This window comes from Xenopus laevis, chromosome 2S, assembly GCF_017654675.1.
Source record: "Xenopus laevis strain J_2021 chromosome 2S, Xenopus_laevis_v10.1, whole genome shotgun sequence".
Taxonomy (NCBI): Eukaryota; Metazoa; Chordata; class Amphibia; order Anura; family Pipidae; genus Xenopus; species Xenopus laevis.
In genome coordinates, this window is record NC_054374.1 from 140,291,701 (window position 1) to 140,312,247 (window position 20,547).

A 20,547-nucleotide genomic window follows, 5' to 3' on the forward strand; every position below is an offset into this window, starting at 1 on the left:
CGGGAAGGCAGGGGAGGCAGTTCAGGGAAATTAGTCGCCCCGAAGAAGAGGAGATTTGTCGCCGGGCAACTAATCTCCCCGAATCTCCCTGTGTGCCCTGACCCTAAAAGGCAATACAGCTTCATTAGCAAAACTGTGATAACACACAAATTACAGTAACCCCCCCCCCCAGAAACATGTTCAAATGTTCTATAACCTGGCAAATGTTATAAAATGGTACTTAGGGGGTGTGGCCATAAAATGGGCATGGTCAAAAGTTTCTGCCACACTGTGAGTTGCAGATCTTTTTGTCCCTCTTTCCTTTTTTGAAATGCTGGGAGGTATGAAATCCAACAACCACTGCTGTACTGAGTAAGTGCTTGCTAAACAATACTATAAGGGGGTATATATAATTAGGGTAAAAAGGGCATTTGTTTCCCTGCTTCACAGGGGCCTCTTGGGATGAAAAACCTAGTGAATAGGTATTGGGAGTTTATGAGACTTGTAGATCAACAACAGCTAGAGACCTACAGTATGGAATTCTTTGATTTACGTTACGTGATTTTTCTGTTGCGCAGATGGAACCCATCCTCCCATTGCCAGCGGCCATCATTCTACTTTAGTTCAATCCTTGATCCCTATATACAAGAATAAATATATAATTTCAGTGGGCTCTTTCAAGCTCTACTGTTGGTGATATACTAAAGACTTTAATAGAAAACAGTGCACCACAACTCCTTTCATCAGTAAAAGAGGCACAGATAATGAATAAATAAAAAAACACCTTGCAAAGTCCTGTGCTCAGCTGCCTCCTATATCAGTGCTGATCTTTACACTTATTTACAGTGTAGATGTTTACCACCCAGTAATTATTTATACCTACATTTTTTAATTAGCCCATCGTACCCATAGTTAATTGTCTCTCTGCTGGATTTTTGTGCAGTGAATATGGGTACCAGTCGTGGCAGATAATAACTGCAGGAAGGTATGGCATAAATCTTTGCCCAACAGAATAAAGGCAAAGCCTGCATTATTTATCTCTGGAGGAGACACTGTGTTTCTGCTGCCCCCTTCCTGGGGTTAATACCCATCATTAATTATTTCAATATACTCGGAACCAGATGTTCTATGCGCAAACAATTCAAAATCCTTAAAGCTATTCTCCCAGAATGTAACATTTTCTAAAATGCAGATGGCAGGGTTTTAGACACAGTTTGCATTTGCAAAACCTTGTTTTGGAATCACTTCACTTTCTGCTTGCCGAGGATTTGGGATACCTGCAATAGTATTTTCATTTTCATAGAAAGTTCAATGACCACACAAATAAAAAGCAAAGACCAACACAGCGACAAAAAAAACATCAATTGATTTTAATGCATTTGAACAAAAAAGTTGCCTTAAGAAAAAGATGGCCATTGACTTTAATGCATTTGTAGCGAAAAAAATAATTGTGCGGAAAAAAATGTTGGCAGCCGTTTTGCAAATTTTTTTGTGGTTAAGCAAATTTTTTTGGTGAAGCGGGACAAATTCTCTTATCACTATCCACGACAATTATGGGCAGATTTATCTAAGGTCGAATTTTACATTTATGGGATTTTTTTTTTTACTGTAATAAATTTGAATATACGCACAACTCGAATGAGAGGTTATTTAAAAAAAACATTTGAACATCTAATATTCGATCAAATAGCCCCGACCTGAAAATTCTAATTGAGTTTTCCCTCCAAAAAAAACCTTGAATATCAGGAAGGCAATTAACATATTCAAATGGTTCAACAGGCCATTGCCATTGACTTGTAAATTAACTTGGCAGGTTTTAGGTGGCGAATATTCAAATTAGAACTGTTTCTATGGCCAAGGTGTGATAAATCTCACATTCAAATTTACATTCAAATTAGGGGATTAAAATTTGAATCTGTGAATTTTGACAAATGTGTTCGAATTTACTATTCGACCCTTAATAAATCTGACTATTTATCAAAGGTGGAATTTCGATGTAATTTCGAATGTACTCTGGAAGGTTATTTATGAAAACATTTGATTGTCTAAAATTCGAGCGAATGGGAAAGACCTGAAAATTCGATATGTATACAATTTGTAATACAAATGAAATTCTAATTGAATTTTCCTCCGAAAAAGGAAAGCCTATTAACATATTCAACGGACCTCTGCCATTAACTTAAACTTGGCAGGTTTTAGATGGTGAACATTCGAATTAGAACTGAATTGGGGGATTAAAATTCGAATGTGTGAATGTGTCAATTAATTTGGGCTTGGGTTAATTTGGGTGCAGTCTGGTGACAGCGGGCACAGTTAGTGATGTGGTGGTCATGAGTGGCAGATTTGGTAAGCCCCTGCAGTGCTCTGAAACCCAGACAGCCAAAGTGAAACTGGTAACAATCCTATATCTGCATGATAATGACCCAGTCCTGAATTTTAAAGACTTTATTTCTCTTCCCACTAAATGGTAACACAAAATAAAGTCTCAAAATTCACCTGTGAGGATGGCGTTCATTAGGAAAATCCAGATCATTTCATTGTTAATAGCTGTTCCACCCTCGAAGCCTGTGTCGCTAGCAGTGGAAATGCTACACCACATTCCTTTTTATCTTTAAAAATCCCACTGCCCAATTAGTCTGAAAGCAGTACACTTCTGGGGACTATTTGCTTTTTTCATGAATTCTTCACGTTTATTGTAGAGCATTTAGTATATCTATTCAGCACTTGTCAGGATTTTAAATTAATTATGAAAGTGGTAATGTACCCTGGTGGTTTTCCATGAGTAAAATAACACCAGTTAATTTGCTCTCTTTGTTCATTATTTACATGGATGTGTATTAGTAAATCTTTCCACATTCACCTGATATCACTACATCTCTCAAACATTGCCTGCATGTGTTCGCACTTCTTATTTATCCACATACTCTGGGAGACAGGGGCATTTAATATCTGTAGAGATGCACAAAGTGATTCATACTCTTGCTTATCACCCTTAGCTGTGTGTAAAGTGGTATTTAAGGCACATACGTTGGATTCACTTTTGGATAGAAATGCTAAGTGAACAGCTGTATAAAATCTTCATTTATTGAATCTTCATTAAAAAACACCAATGAGAATTCATTGATAGATGAACAGAGCAGGGGAGTGCATGGCTCAATGCGTTTCGTGACTATAACGGTCACTTCTGACAGTTTTACTTCAGTCAGTTTTACTTTGAGATACAATATTTACTGTGTTAATAATAAGGGTTAAGCACTGCACCTTTAATGTTACACTATGGGGGGCATGTGCAATAGTGATGTACACATAATTCAGAGCTTTCTGGATAACAGGTTTCCGGGTAAACAGATCCCTTACCTGTACTAAAGTATATTAATATAAAAAATGTTTTATGTACAAAAAGCAGGGTTTTACATATGAGCTGTTTAATGCAATATATTTCTATAGAGACCTACATTGTTTGGGGGGTATATTTTTCCTTTAAACAGGAAGAGGAAAAAGGCACAGGCGTGGCATTGAACAGGCCACAGACTTGAATAATTTTATAGCAAGCTGCTAGGGGAGTTTTGCTAAGTAGAATGAAGAGGAAGTGGTAAATAAATCAGATATCTTCACCTTTATTTTATATAGTGAATAAAGTACCCCCTCTTGTAAAATATAAGGATATTATAAGTTACCGAGGAGTTTCATGACCATATAAAAACACGAGGCCGAAGGCCGAGTGTTTTTATACAGGTCATGGAACTCCGAGGTTACTTCTAATATCCTCATATTTTACAACTGGGGGTACTTTATTTATTATAATACACAAATTTTAGTGAGTCATGTGACAGAAATGACATCACTACTCATCGTTTATAACTGATGACATCACTACTCACCGTTTATAAGGATATAATTTACAGGATATTCATGGCTTTTGTGTATTATATATATATACTGTATATAATCCACAGTTGTAAGCAGCGCACACCGGAGTTTAAAAAAATTTGTTTCTTTATTTATCAAAAGATTAAAACCATAGTCGCAAGGATCGACGTTTCGGTCAGGATCTAATAAGGAATATGTAAAAACAATCTACATTTCTTTTAGGTTAATTTCAGAGAAAGCTAGTCATCTCTACAGATAAACTGTCATGCTTTAGTAATAAAAATATTATTTTATAAAGGTGGAGAGATTCTTGCTGTACACATATATTTGACATTCTTAACTGTATAAATATATTTGATAGGATAAACTGTAAAAAGGTCTTTAATGCCTTTATGATACAAAGTTTATCCATTGGTTTTTGCAGGAATCATTGCAGTTTGCGTCTTGATAATTGTTTCACACTGGAGCTCGCTGTGATTCTCGTGCAGTTTCCATGCCAACAGCAGTTTGTGCTCCTTTTTTATTCTGTTTCACTCAAAGATTTGATTTTTTCTGAAAGGTTCACTTATGTTGCTGAGCCAGAGATGTATGCAGATTACATTAAATGTATTTTTTTAACATCCCGGGGGAGCACGTTTCTGTTATTCTAGGCAGTTTCATATTTCTGGGGAAAAAAAACTCTCCTGGTGCAATGTTTCTTGTAAAGCTCAGTTCTCTTTTTTGGTACATGGTTTATTCATCATCTCCTTTATTTTCCCTAATAAAATAATTCAAGCTTATCCCATGCATTATGGTGGTAACATAGTTCTAAACCAATTGGCCCGAAAAACGGTGTAAAAAGCTGTGTAAAATAAATGGAGAATTTATCAAGGTGTGTTTAATGTTTAATGTGTTACATTGCTTCCGGCAGAAGTCACTTACACTGCCAAGCCTGTTGATGTGTGGTTTATTATCCTGCTCTATTTTACACAGCCTAATAAATATGCCCCTTAATGTACAGGTATGGGACCTGTTAGGCAGAATCCCTGGGACCTGGGGTTTTCTGGATAAGGGGTCTTGCCTTAAATTGGATTTCTCAAGTCTACTAAAATATAATATAAACAATAATTAAACCCAATAGGATTATTCTGCCTCCCATAAGGATGATTGTATCCTTTATATTTATTACAAACTACTGTTTTATCATTACAGCAATGGCATAACTAGAGTGTACTGGGACCCCCTGCAAGCAAACCTTCATAGGGGCCCGGCACACTCTGATCCCCATCCTCCTGCACACTTCCCACCCCGCCCTAGCTCAGCCTGCTCCCCACTCACCCTGACTCCAGCCATGTCTTACCAACTCCGCCCACATCCTGCCCGACTTGCGTCCCCTTCCTAGCTGGTAAGAGAGTGCCTGGTGAGGAGGGGGTTTTCATATTAGCTATAGAGGAAGCAGACCCCACAGTCCGGGCCCCCTGTACCCCCTGGCCCCCCTTGCGACTGCGGGGTCAGCTTCCTCTATAGTTACACCATTGTATTACAGAGAAAAAAGAAATAATAACATACCTCCCCGCTGTCCTGTTTTCTGCTTGACAGTCCAAATTTTTACAGCTCAGCTTCCAGTCCCAGATTTTTGTTAAAAGTCCAGAGATAAAAAGTTTCTGACAATTAAAATAAGAGGCTTTTTGCCATAGAGCCCAGAACACTGAGCGACTGCACTTAGATACATTTGTATCAATTTAAGAAAAGCAAAGATACAATTGTAACTATTTATCTTGGGAGAACTGAGACTTGCAGCTTAAAGGGCAATTTCGCCTTAATTGGCAAAACTGTTATAACACATACAACATGGCACTAAAACGCCCAAAAAATGTGTTTCAACTTTCATAACCTGCCAAATTTTGTAAAATGGACATGGTAATTTGGGGGTGTGGCCATAGAATGGGTGTGGCAGATCTTTTTGTCCCTCTTTCGATTTTTCAAATGTCGGGTGGTATGTATATTTGAATATTGATTAAATGGAGTCTATAGGAGACGTCCTTCCCATAATTTGGAGCTTTCTGGATAATGGGTTTCTGGATAACGTATCCTATACCTGTACCATTTTTTCATAAATACAGCTGGCTTTTTCCCAGAATGGTGGACCTAAAACAAATGCTTTACTGAATATCTAGGTCTGCCAAAAAAAATCCCTAAAATGTTATTCTGGCCTAAAACTGTAACCAGTGTTTTAGTAAATGATGAAGATTAATTGATAGACATTGCACAGACTGATAAAGGAAAAATGGCAGAAGCAATACTCTGAGCAACAGAAGATTGGCTACAAAATAAAAGAGGTTTATGTTAATCAGAGACAAAACAATTAAGAAAAGCTATTAACCAAAGAGGATTTTATTAATAAATTGATCCATTCATTTTCAGAGATAGCAGCTATTCATTGTATCTTTATGAGTGTCTCCAATCATGTTCATTATTTATGAAGGTACATCAAAAGTTTTTATTTAGGTCACCCCTGACAGAACTGGCTCATTTCCGAATGAATGAATGCCAGCATTGCCTTCAACTTTCCCCAGGCTATGCAAGGGTTGCCAACTGGTTGGTGTTTTACATGGCTAGGCTGGTAAAATGATACGCAGTGCCTATATGCTTAAAGGAGAAGGAAATTCCCTGGGCGCAAAAACCCTCCCCCCTCCCCTGTGTTGCCCCCCCTCCTCCCCCCTGGCCTACCTGTCCCGCCGGGCAAATGCCCCTAACTTGTTACTCACCCCTCTGCGCAGATCCAGTCCACGGAGTTCACAGGCGGCATCTTCTCCCAAGTGGTCTTCTTCCTGCTTTGACTGGCGTTTTTGGCGCATGCGCATTAGGAGCATTTCACGGGTAACGATCTACTGCGCATGCGCCAAAAGTCACGGAAAACTTTGTGACTTTTGGCGCATGCGCAGTAGATCCGTACCGGTGAAAGCTCCTACTGCGCATGTGCCAAAAACGCTGTTCAAAGCAGGAAGAAGACCACTTGGGAGAAGATGGCGCCTGTGAACTCTGTGGACTGGACCTGTGCAGAGGGGGGAATTTGCCCGGCGGGACAGGTAGGCCAGGGGGGAGGAGGGAGGGGGCAACACAGGGGAGGGGGGAGGGATTTTTGCGCCCAGGGAATTTCCTTCTCCTTTAAAGGGCACCTGTTGTGCAAACATTTTATCCCCAACCAAAGGTGCATGCTAACAGAGCCTGCACTCTAGCTGGGGGTAACGGTAGTTTTTTTTTTTTAATTGCCCTCCGCCAGGGCTAGAGAGCTCCCGGTTTGAGCCACCATGTTGGGGCACAAGCATGCACATAATGAGTAAGTGCCGCGTCATGCTCATGCGTATGACGTCAGAAGCGTATTTGCGAATGTGCTCTGACTGACATGGCCACTCACACCAGGAGCTCCTCCTGGTCCTAATGTCCTAGCGCTGGTGGGGGGAAATTTTTTTTTAAAAAAAAAACCTACTGTTACCCCCAACTGGAGTACACGTTACAGTAGCCTGCACCTTTGGTTGGGGATCATTTTTGCCCAACAGGTGCCTTTTAATAGATGGTACAAATATTAGTGGGTAGTATATTTTTATAGAAATGTCAGCACCCATAGACACTGGGGTGCTCTTTCTCTCTAGTTCTTTGACAACCTTCTGGTTATATTTTGTTTTCCTATCTTTATGCTATATTCCATTTCCACTGTTCCCCCCAAATTAAAACCACACAATCACCTCACCAAATGACAGGCCCGGCTCTAAGTACAGAAAAAACATTCTGGCTAATTATGAATTGCAAATTATACCGGTACTTTAGGGACAGCATGGTGCCACAATGTTTGCCACACGTGTCCAAGATTCAGCTAGGACACTGTCTGCAAGGAGTTTGGAAGGCTCCATTTGGTAACATGGCATAAGGGAAGCATGTGCTCTGATATTTAAAACATTTTGCAGTGGTTCAATGGCGGCGTAACCCCAGAATATCATACAGACAAAGACTTGAAATATGGGCACTTGCCTATATCAATATATTAAGAACATATGCACTTTTTTTTGCATAAAGCTACTAAGAAAAATGTCCTTCCGTTTAAACAAAACAGCAAATGTTTTGTCCATACATTGCAATATAGTCAAGCTGGCCAACTATGTTAAATTATCCTTGGTCTGCCAAGTCTTATACTGACTTTCATTTGATCCATTTAGAATTCTGCTGCTTTATTATACATTTTAGACTTTTTGTTCTAGTTAGAAAATGTTCTTTATTGATATACAGAACACAATTCAGAAGCCGTGTGATGGTCAGAGAGACCCAGTGCAGACCTATTACTGCTGCCCTTGGTCTCTCCCCGTAATCATAGGCAAGTCTCAGATGCTTTGAATAAAATCAATATTAATGTAAATGTGCCTTAAAGGAGAAGGAAAGTCTTTGTGCACTTGGGGGTGCCAAATGTTCGGCACCCCCAAGTGATTGTGTTGACTTACCTGAAACCAGTGCTCCTATCAGCAGAAAACTGCACCGGCCCGGGGTTATACCAGTGAGCACCACGGATCTATCCTCTTCCGTCTTCCTCTTCCTTCACGTGGCTGCGCATGTGCAGTAGAACGAAAAGCCGAAATTCAACTAAATAGTTGGCCCTGGGAAATTCGAAGAAAGAAGAAGACGGAAGAGGATCGCTCTGTGGTGCTCACTGGTGTAACCCCGGGCCAGTGCAGTTTTCTGCTGATAGGAGCACCGGCCCAGGGTTTCAGGTAAGTAAATACATTCACTTGGGGTTGCCTAACATTTGGCATTCCCAAGTGCACAAAGCCTTTCCTTCTCCTTTAATGTGTGTGTGGAAACTCAGCTCTGGCTGTTGGTAGAGATGACCTGTCTAACGCCACTATGAACATACTAAATGGTTGCCAATAGCAACTGAGTACTGGGCTATTAAGAAGACGTGAATATCTGGCCATGTCATTTGCTGGACCAAAAAAAAACTATTGGATTAAATGTTTGTGTACGTAAAGGCCTTATCTTATTGCAATTATTTTTTACAAGTTTGTGTCATTGCCCTGGGCTCCAACATCTCAATCTACAGCTGTTAATTCTACGTATTACTATTTTACTGCTAGCTGACTCATACTCTCTATCCAAACCATAGGTACGAGCTCCCTGATTCGCAGTTGGCTGATGAGAACGTGATGGAAATACTACAGGATAAAGCCAACTTCCGCAATTTTAAGCCTAAACCATTTAATATGCGGGAATTTTATGACCGAACAGGACACGACATCCGTGAGATGCTTCTCGGTTGCAAGTTTCGGGGAGAGGAATGCAGTGCCGAAGACTTTGTTCCAGTGAGTAACCTGTGATTCTGCTCTACACTAATAGGGACCGATTTATTAAAATTCGGATTTCCTTTTTTTCACGAATCATATTTTTCTTTAAATTTTTATGTTTTTTTTTTATTTCTGTAAAACTCAAAAAATTATAGATTTATTAAGTGTAAAAACCATGAAAATACAAAACTGCGCCAAGTAAAAGTAGTTAAGGTCTCATAGAAGTCAATGGGAGCTGCGCTAATCCTACTGGACTTTGTTTTATCCATTCAGACTTTTAGAGGTATTCAGTTTTTTTTCTTTGCTAGTAATATTTGTAATTTTTTCAGATTGTTTAGCGTTTTTTTTTCCGTTTGTCCTTTTTTATTAGGATCTTTTAATGACTTTCATGACATTCATGATTTTAGAGAAATATAATTTAATTGTGGTTTTAAAAAGTTCTGATACCACTAAAATTGGACCTTTAGTAAATGGGCCTCGAAGTATACAGAAGGAGTTTTGACTGTGTCCATTTATGTTCTATTTTTTATGCTTACAGTGGTGTTTTCTGGAGTAATATTTTATGTTGCATCCACCTTCATGTTTATGTGTAAATCCAGTAATAGTCTGGTACACAGCTAAATAGCATAGAATATAATTACCTAAAACTGAAGTGAGTTTCTGAGCCCCCAAATGGACCTTAGATCACTACCTTTTCCCTCCATTATCAATATATATGCTGCTTTTATCCCTTCGATGAAACCAAGGGCCCATTCAGACCATTCAGACTTTCAGAGGTTTTCAGATTTTTTTTTCTTTGCTAGTGCTGGGCCCTTGGTTTCATCGAAAGGATAAAAGCAGCGTATATATGGATAATGGAGGGAATAGGTAGTGATCTAAGGTCCATTTGGGGGCTCAGAAACAAACCTCCAACAATGAATCCTCCTACATCACTGCTGTCCAACTTCTGTGGTCCTAAGGGCCGAAATTTTTCCGGCCTACATAGTGGAGGGCTGGTAATGGAAGCCAGTGTTGACCACTCCCTGTTTTTTTAACCACACCCACTTTAAACCACACCCATGTTACCACAAGATCATGTCCACATTAATTGTGGTAGCACACCAAAAAAACCAAATGGTTGGTGCTCAGTGCAGGGATATCACTCATATGTGAAAAGTTGTCATAATAAGATATACCCTTAAATCCATATGCCTCCTCTTCGCCTTAGATAACACAGCACCCCCAGCACATGTTTAAACACCTTAGGGGCCCCTAACAATAATTTATTTTCAAATGTTAACAAATCCCCAGAACAAATACCAGGCTTATGTTCCACAGGCAGAGCATGGCACACACAGGCAGAGCATGGCACACACAGGCAGAGCAGGGCACACACAGGCAGAGTATGTCACACACACAGGCAGAACAGGGCACACACAGGCAGAGCAGGGAACACAAAGGCAGAGCAGGGCACACACCAGCAGAGCAGGGCACACACAGGCAGAGCAAGGGCACACAAGGCAGAGCAGGAAACACAGGCAGAGCAGGGCACACATAGGGCAGGCAAAACAGAGCAAGAGACAGGGAAATCCTTCAGGACCACTCTAAAATGTACTACATACAGTGACACAGTGCTGGTGCCCCATTAGCATTTTGTATAAAGTGTAAACAGGTGAATAATGTGGGCAGTTTCAGTCTGGGTCTCAGGTATGAACAGTACAGGGATTTAGGGTGTGAACAATAGAGGTGTCATAAGTGTGAACAATGCAGGGGGATTGTAGGTGTGAACAATGCAGGGAATTAGTCTGAATTTGAGGTTTAAACAATGCAGGGGCCAGTTAATCTCTGTAGGGATAGCATTCAAAGTTTACACATGGTAAGCAAACGCAGCAGGTAGGTGGGGGGCCACATAAAGGGGGGGCGGCCCGTTGGACAGCCCTGTCCTACATCAAACCATCAGCATCATGACATCTGCCAAACCCAAGTTTTTTTTATCACCCAATGTTGAAATGCCATTTATTACTCGAGAGGATTAATTTCCATTGCTCCAGTTGTGGTGATGTGATATTTCACATGGTAATGTTAGGTTTGTTTGCTTCTGATTAACAATAAAACCCATATCACTTTATGGTGTCTCCAGATTATTTTAGCTAAATATAGGTCTGGATACATTTGGCCATACTGTGAAGTAGCCAAAGGTAAATTTGCTCTACATTACAGGCATATGGTGTAGACTAGTATTTCAAGACAATTACCAATAAAACTTGAATATTTAAGTGAAAGGAGAATTAACCAGTCCACACTGTGCCAGAGTTTTAATCCAGGGCAAGGTGCAAACCACAATCTGTACCTGCCAATCCTTGGGGAGCAAGTGCTTTCTGTATGGGCTTAAGAGGCACAATTTTGCACCCCTGAGCTATGCCCCCCTAGCATTTGTCAATAAGCCTTTCTGCCACGCAGATATTTTGTTCAGATAAATGCTTTCATACAAAACATATGGTGTTTAGCTATTGTTCATTGCTGGTGGAGATACAGAATAATGGACCAAAAGCATTGTAGCATCTGATGATTGTTAATTACTGAATGAGCCACCAGATGTTCTGATTGTTAATATTATCTTATTATGATTCCTGTTACCCAACAATTATTTTGCTGTTACATACAAAACTAGAGCCTTCTAGATGTTGAATCATCAGAAGGGAAAAGTTATTTAACAGATGGCTTTCTGACTGTCATGCTAAATGTGAACTTTTAAAAGCCAAATAAAAAAATATTGCACAGATTATCCAAGATAATTAAATAAAATATTAAAGCAATGTACTGATACATACAGAAGGTCTGTCAAGCATAACAGCCGCTTGAAATGGAATCAGTCACTACAAATACGGCACACCTGTTGTACAAGAAGAGAAAAGGTATTTTAAAAATACCTGGAAAGTGTATTTTATTGGGTTTCGTATTATTTTGCAGAAAATGTTTATGTTTTCAGTAAATAAAAATTTATGAGAGCAGCTCTGTATTTAAATGTGGACTGGGCCAGCAACAGGTGCCCATATGAGAGATAAACCTCTTTATACCACATCAATTATTATGGCTTACTCCAAGATGGCAGCAGTGCAATGCAAACTGACTGGTGATAAAACAGTGGTAGAGAAGATGAAAGGATGGCTTTTGAAAATAATAATAGTTGTACAGTTTAAATTAAGATACACTGATACCTGAAAGATTGCCTTGTCAAAGCTAATACCTTGACTACACAAATCACTTATTCTGCCTTCTATCTTCAAAAATTAACCATAGATTAATCTGCATGAATTTGGAAACCAATACAAATACAGGAGAACTCTCAAACTTGGACCTGGGATTTTCCGGATAAGGGGTCTCTCTGTAATTTGGATCTCCATTTGTTGTCTACTAGAAAAATCATATCAACTCAAAATAAACCCAGTTTGGCCTCCAATACAGATTGATTATATGTTAGTTGGGATCAAGTACAAGGTCCTGTTTTATTATTACAGAGTAAAAGGAAAACAAACAATATGAGATTTTGCTGGATGAACCAAATGGTTGTGTGACTACCCCTCAGAATGCCCAGTCCATGGACTTCATTTTGCTAAATCAAATCTTCTTTTGTTGCCTCTTTGCAGTGAGTCCCAAATATATAATTTTTGTGCCATACATTAGCATATCATTTCAGGATTGATTCATATTTTTGGATCAGTATTAAACACAATAAGAATCTCAATATTATAAAATATTCCAAGCCAAGCGCTACAAAACAGAACTCCATGTGTACACATCTGTGCAGTGTGTGCATTCTGTTCATTGTATGTGGTCCCGCTTGTATAGCACTGAGACATATTTTGTCATTTTATTAATGAAATAGAATAATAATGCATGACTGTCCTAAGGCTATTTTTGCAATAAAGCCAGAACAAAGAGTAGCAGATACAGAATCAATAGATCCTATGTATATTTTCAGTAAATGACCTCAGCCAACGGCAAGCTCATTTTCAGACTGAATGATGACAGTTCTTGGCCATTTTGCAAATGGAGTGGTCTATTCTATGGAGCTATTTTTCTAACCTTATAAATCACTATACTTATATTCTATACTTATAAATCACTGGACTTGGTGGGAGAACTGGCTTGGCGTCTGGTTTCTGTGAAAAAGTCTTATAACTCTGGGCAAGTAACTCAGTTGCCCTGTGCTTCTGGGGCTCTCTAGGGGTCATTTTTTCAGAGTGCTCGTTTAGTGCTCATTTAAAAAAGCACCTACACTGGGGGCCTGGCTGCCCTTTGTATCTACTTTGGTTTGGCTGCAGCCAGCAATAAGCCAGGCAGTAAGAACAGGGCTCTATTTCAGCTCCTGTTGGCATCCCTAGCTTGCCCTTCTGAATGAAGTGGTAGGGGCTCTATACATGGGGGCTTTATTATGGAGTGCAGAAGTCTGTACCTATTTCTCAAAAAGCAGAGCGAGTGTACAAAAAAACCATTGTGGATTGTACCCATTTTTTGCACTTTGCACTCTGCACTGCACCAAGTAGCTATTCATAATTGTGTTTATAGCAATTAGCTCATAATACGGGAAAACAAAACCTTCAGTGAGTTCTGCAATGCCTCCAGCCCAGGGGTCTGTATCAAATTCAAGAGGCTTCTTCACCCAAAATTCCTCCATGGAAAATGTCTTCATATAAGGTTTTCTGTGATACTGATGTTATGATCGGATTTATCCAGTGTACACTGTATGATCAACCTTCTCATTTAGCGGCAAAAGTTAAAGCATTCTGAAGCCTCATACAGTAGATGTGTGACTGTCTTATCACTAAAGAAAGGAAAAACATTCAATGTATTTCCCTATTAAACAATGGGTTATAATAACAATATTAATATAAGAATGCATCATTTCTTACTAACACCCTTAGGGGCACATTTACCTAGGGTCGAATATCGAGGGTTAATTAACCCTCGATACTCGACTGTCGAAGTAAAATCCTTCGAATATCGAAGTCGAAGGATTTTGCGCTATTCCTACGATCTAAGGAATAATCGTTCGATCGAATGATTAAATCCTTCGAATCGAACGATTCGAAGGATTTTAATCCATCGATCGAAGGATATTCGATCAGGAAATTGTTAGGAAGCCTATGGGGACCTTCCCCATAGGCTAACATTGGCCTCGGTAGGTTTTAGGTGGCGAACTATTTTTAAAGAGACAGTACTTCGACTATCGAATGGTCGAATAGTGAAACGATTTTTTGTTCGAATCGTTCGATTCGAAGGTCGTAGTCGAAGGTCGAAGTAGCCCATTCTATGGTTGAAGTAGCCATATTCGACCATTCGAAATTCAAACTATTTTTCCTCTATTCCTTCACTCAAACTAAGTAAATGGGCCCCTTAGTATTGTTATTCTGATCCATTGACAGGCTTGCCTTGCACAATAAATGGATATCAAAGGCTTTTCCGGCTAAGTTAATAAGCATTTAAACATGAAAGGTAAAAGACTAGCCTTGGAAGTTTTTCTTAATCAGAATCCCTTAATGAATGTACAAATGACCTTGCGCAATATTGACTTCAAGCATCTTGATGTATTCATGCTAAGTATAGCCAAAATGCTGGCATATTTTTTTGAGCAGGAATAGTTCTGTGATAAATATTTCCCTGTGGTAGGATTTCAGGTATCAAGTGTAGGTATTACTGAGAGAAGAACATAACATATATCAAATCTTACATTTAATGATTCCTGAGAGCAGCATTTCAACACCTTTCTGTAGTCTAATAAATAATGAAGAGAGTGTGGTAATATGATAGAAACTTTCAACTACCTCAATTGTATAAATAAGCAAGAACAAATAACATTCGCCATACACAAAGACATCCTTAAATAAGAGATAATGTACTAATGCCGAAGGAATGGACTCAAGGGAGCTTCTAGATTGTACTTCCTCACTAAAAAGGTGGCAGAAAATCCTCTTAGCTAAGCTGCCAAAGCAATGCAATAATGTTCACGACTGGCACTAGGGAACATCCTGCATTTGTAGAAGGAGAAGAAGTTGAAATGGGGTTTTTGGAGAAGTGCAGAATGTGCACAAGCAGGTAGGCACATTGTACTTAGTTGCAATCAGATGGGAAAGTGGGACTTTTGCTTGAAAACCTTGCCTTCGCTTGGTTTTCAGAGTCTGAGAGGTTTTGTAAAAACAAGTAAGTCGTTGACCACGAGAATACACAGTAGGGTTGTCACATTTTGGCCCATCCAACTCCGAGCAGGAAGCAGGACCGTGGTGTAATGGGAACGTCAATCATAGGAAATCTTGTCCAGTTTTCCTAATTTTGAAAACCGGGCAGGCAGTTTTGACCTGGACAGCCTTCAAAAAAAACGGTCTGTCCACGTCAAAACTGGACAGATGGCAACCCTGATACACAGATGGAAGTAAACCTGGCAGCACTGGATTCCTGGTTCACAGACTTTCTCTACTGAAGCAACTACTTAACATGGAAAAAAGTAATAAAAGAAGGAAATGTTGCCAATCAATTGCTTGAAATAAGCAACTAATGAAAGTAGAATGGATGTGTCTTTATTGATCTTGTCGAGAATTAGGGCCAGACTTGCCAGAATCGGAAGTAAAGGGGAGGCTTGACGTACAAAATGACACTTAGGGGCACATTTACTAAAGAGCGAATTTTCTCTTCATCTAACTTCAACAAAGCTTCCCTCACTAGGGGGTTATTTCTCAAAATCTGAAAAGTTCTCACTATTTTCTGAAAATTACTACGACCAAATCCACACAGACTCCCCCCCCCCACCCAATTTATCAATAAAAAAAACTTGATAAAATCATGAGGAATCTGAATTGTATGAATTTTTCAGATTTGTTGCCAAAATCTTTTTTGGATTTGACGCCCAAAAACCACAAAATCTTCTGATTGTTGAACGAAACCCAGAGAAGATCAGGATATCGACAGGACATCTGCCATTGACTTCTACATGAACTCGGCAGGTCTGAGTTGGAGAACTTTTTTATTCTGACTTTTAACACCATCAGAGTTTAATTTATAAGGAAAAAAATAATTTTTTTTTCTACAAAAAAGTTTTTCCCTTTTAAAAGTCCAACCAGAAAAAAAATCTGACTTTGATAAATACCCCCAAGCAGTATTTTTACAACACATCATATTTACCAAAAATTATAAGTTCAATTTTTCAAGAGAAATGTGGTGAATTTTCTCATGGCATAAATTCTCTGTGAGAATTCACCAGTATATTCCCCTATATAATAGTAGTAGAGACAATTCTGTAGAGAATTTTAGCTAGAGAATTTTCGCCATGGAGAAAATTAGCATGGAATTGTCAATGTTGATTGCTATTGGCTGCTCTATCTTTATAGTTGGAGTTCACCAGCCTGAACCTGGTGAAGTGGCGAAAAGGGTAACAGATAGAAACGGCTGCACTTTTAGCGGATTTGTGCTTCTTTGTATGAGCGAGAAGTGACGCTGAGGTTTTTTTGCTTGTGTCTTATCCACCTTAGTAAATTGCCAGTGTTGCTGCAAATTGTCATTTTGGTGAATTTTTGCTCTTTAGTAAAACTGCCCCTTAGTTAATGGGTTAAAGCCATTGGCCAGTGTAACAAAAAGGGATGCCTATTGCAAGGCTGGAGGATACCTTGAGTGCTGTTTTTCACAGTTTAAAAGACCCGTGTTTTGAACTTTAGATGGGCTGCACTAAACAAATGTCATCTTGGATGAAGAGACTCTGTCATTAAAGATATTCCCACAGCAACACTTTGGTGCAGCATGTCCACCTGAATAGTACAGTGTGTATCTGGATTAACAAACAAAACCAGAACACTAGCAACCCAGCATGATAGGTTCCACACTGCTACGTTTCTGAAACACTGGCAGAACGTTTGGGGGGTTATTTATCAAAGTCCGATTTTATCTCAACATTTTTAGCTGCAAACTCCGATCAAATCCACATATTTATTATAACATTTTCCCGAAAATTTGCTTTGCAAGATAAAATCTGATTTTCACAATTAATTTGGATTTTTCACCGGAAAACTCTGATTTCTTATGTTTTTTGCCTTTGGGGTATTGCACGAAACCCAGCGCACATCAAAAAATTATTGAGACTTCTCCCATTGGCTTACAGTATATGCAAACTTGACAGGTCTGAGATGCCGGATTTTCTGATTCGGACTTTTCCATCCTCTGGGTTTAATAAATTCCGAAAAAAATTGTGATTTTTTAAAAGTCAGATTTTATATAGAAAAAAAATCAAAAAAATTTGATTTTTGCATTCTGAGTTTAGTAAATAACCCCCTTGGTGTGACATTAATCAGATGCCATGGGGATTTTTATATTTATCATTTGTATTATCTGTATGTCAGACTAAATGTCTGATAATTTCCTGCTTGTGATTGTGATCCCTTTTAGTGGTTCCTCTTCTGATCTATGTCAGTTGTTTGCCATTACACCATACAGCATGGAGTCAGTGGATGTATGGAGGGGTCTACCTTAAACTTTAGGTTAAATAACACAGCGCCTTATTTATTTTTCTGTAATTGTTTCTCTACCTCTTAGGGTAGGACTTGACGAGCGATTATGTCGCGATCCGACGCGCTGCGCCAAAACGCAATGCGAAAAATAAGGCAAGAGATAGAATTGTCGCATGGTGTCGCAGCAGCGTCTGCATCCGACAGTCGGATTGCATCGGATCAACGCTGCGACGCCATTGGACAATTCTATCTCTTGCCTTATTTTTGTCGCATGCGACAATTCTGATTGCGTCAAAATCGCTCGTGGAGTCCTACCCAACTGGTGCTCCTTGATGAATACTAGGAACAGAATTTATTCAATGCATCAGCTCTTTCCCTGCCCTAACAATCGCTCTCCCAGTCTCATTTTTCAGTGTCCCATTACTTTTTTCATCTGTATTTTTCCAGTGTTTTTATTTTAAAAATGTTGTACAACATTGCTTACTGCTAAGCGGCATAGATAATAGACAAGTGGAGTTTGTCATTTTCATGTATTTTTGTAACCCTTTAAACACTGCTAATTTACTTTCATTATAGGTTATACAAAGGTGCCAGGTAATACAGAGATAAATATCCTAAATAAATAAATACAATAAATATCCTAAATATTTTTTTCAGAAATCCCTAAAAGGGTGGAAGTTGCTCAAAGAAAAAAAGCATTAAATAATTCCCCCATTTTTACATAATTTTTTACATGGCGATGCCTCACGACGTGTGGCAGATTAAGGTGGATATACACGGGCAGATTAAAGCTGCTGATATCGGTCCTTTAGACAGATTCAGCAACTTATCTGCCCGTGTGGGGGGGTTCCTGACGGCAGGGCCGGAACTAGGGGTAGGCAGAAGAGGCACCCGCGCAAAGATGTGGGGGCGCTGGGCAGGTACCTGTTGAAAAGTTTTCTGCCTACCCCTAGTCCGGGTCGTTTGCTCCCCTGCTGCTCAATTCCCTCCTCTCCTACATCACTCCCCTCCCTATGTCACTCCCTCAACACTCCCCTCCCTCACGCACCTCCCTCTGTCAATACCCTGACCTTCCCTTTCTTCAATCTACCCCTATGGCGCATGCACACTGGCGCATGTGTGTGGTCGCGAGCGCATGCTCACAGGGGAGAGGCGGGGGTAGCCGACCAGGTGCCTAGGGTGCTCGGTCAGCTTGGCCTGGCCCTGCCCGACGGGTCCTCCCGATTGATATCAGGCCAGAAATCAGGCAGATATTGATCTGTCAAGTTTGATTTTCTTCCACAATCCAGGACCGCATTGGCTAGCTGATGCGGTCCTGCGACCCGTCGGTGCCCATTCATAGTATTGTAATCTGATCTTTCGGATTCACTCAATATCGCCCAGCCATTAGTGGGCATATCGGGTTAAGATCCGCTCATTTGACTTTACCAAACGAGTGGATCTTATAGTGAATGGCAACCTTTATTCTGCCATTTTTTTACACCACACAATAGAGGTCAGTTTTGTTAAGGTATGAATGGTAAATTCGAATTTTACATTTTCAAGTTGAATTTTTGGTCAAAACTCTTAAATTGGAGTTGGGAAAAATCTTATTCTAGCCGGCGGGAGGCAGTTCAGGAGGAGATTAGTCGCCCCGAAGAAGAGGAGATTTGTTGCTGGGTGACTAATCTCCCATAATCTGAGCGTGTCTTTGCTCTTAAGTGAAATTCACCTTCATTAGCAAAACTGTGATAACTGAAAAAAAATACAGAAATACAGTATGTTCAAACTTTCATAACCTGCCAAATTTTGTAAAATGAACATGTTAATTAGGGACGTTGTTGTTGACAACAATTTTTGTTCTTCTTTTTATTTCCAAAATGTTGGAAGGTATGCACTCCAGCACTGGTCCAGAGTAACAGATTTGTAAAATTGCATGTGATATGAAGTTACTTATGACAAACTGGAATCACAAAATTGCAATACTCCTGGTTAATGCCCCTTCCTTGATCGAGGTGGGGCAGGGGAGAACTCTGGGCAGTCTTCTAACAGTACAGTAACCCATATTAACCAATATCTGAAGCCTCCTTCTGCTGTGTCTGATGTACATTCTCTCTGACCTAAGCCTGTACCTGTCATGCCTGATCAAATGGCTGAAAGGACTACTAACTTAAAAATTGATTATAACATGAATTATTGTGAATATACTGTAAGTCCAAGGAAGAAAGTTATTTCTCAAATACAATATCTCTATAAGGGAGCTGAGAAGTTCTTTTCCTGAAGTGGTTGAGCTGGTGGGTGCATTGAATATAGTGTAATTTTGCTTGATTAGCATTTTAACATCTCTCCTTCACTTCTTGGAAGCTAACAGCAATCCTGATCCATTTAATAATCACTGAGATCTGTTGCCAGAGCTCTGCACTGAGATCAGTCAAAATACACTAAGTGATTGAAGCACATTAGCTCTGGTCTGAAATTATAAGGAGGTTCTTTAGATATTTTCAAGACTTTATCTATTGAAAATTGAGGTGCCACTATGTCTGACTGTGAAAATCCAGCGGTTTTCATGAATTCTGTATTTATATTTCTTTGTTTGCAACTGTAGTTATAATCTTTGAAAAGGCTTCTTTTCTTACCTGGGTGACCATTGCTTACCTTTTTATTCTTTACATTTTTGTACCGGCGGTATTTTATCATGGCAAAGATTGACGTTCAGAGACCCCAGCTTAGAGCAAAACAAATAAAGGTATGGTGCAATATGCCAAAAAAATAGCAACGATAATGTGTAGGCATCAACCTTATAGACAAAAGTTCAAATAAAGAATAAATAAAGATCATGGAAACTTTCACAGTTCACCCCAGTCTAGGGTGTAGATTTATGACCAAAAACAAAAAACACTGGGGTTATTTTTTAAACACAGGGAAAATTTGCACCTGTG

The 20,547-nt window shown here is 39.5% G+C and overlaps 1 protein-coding gene across 1 annotated transcript in view; it reads left to right on the forward strand.

The window, feature by feature from the left end:
• LOC101027278 (acid-sensing ion channel 1) overlaps positions 1-20,547 on the forward strand; it is a 139,907-nt gene that overhangs the window by 24,626 nt on the left and 94,734 nt on the right. Inside the window, exon 3 of the mRNA XM_018250170.2 lies at positions 8,981-9,176. Within this exon, the coding sequence (XP_018105659.1) occupies positions 8,981-9,176 (196 nt within the window). The remainder of the gene's footprint in view (positions 1-8,980; positions 9,177-20,547) is intronic.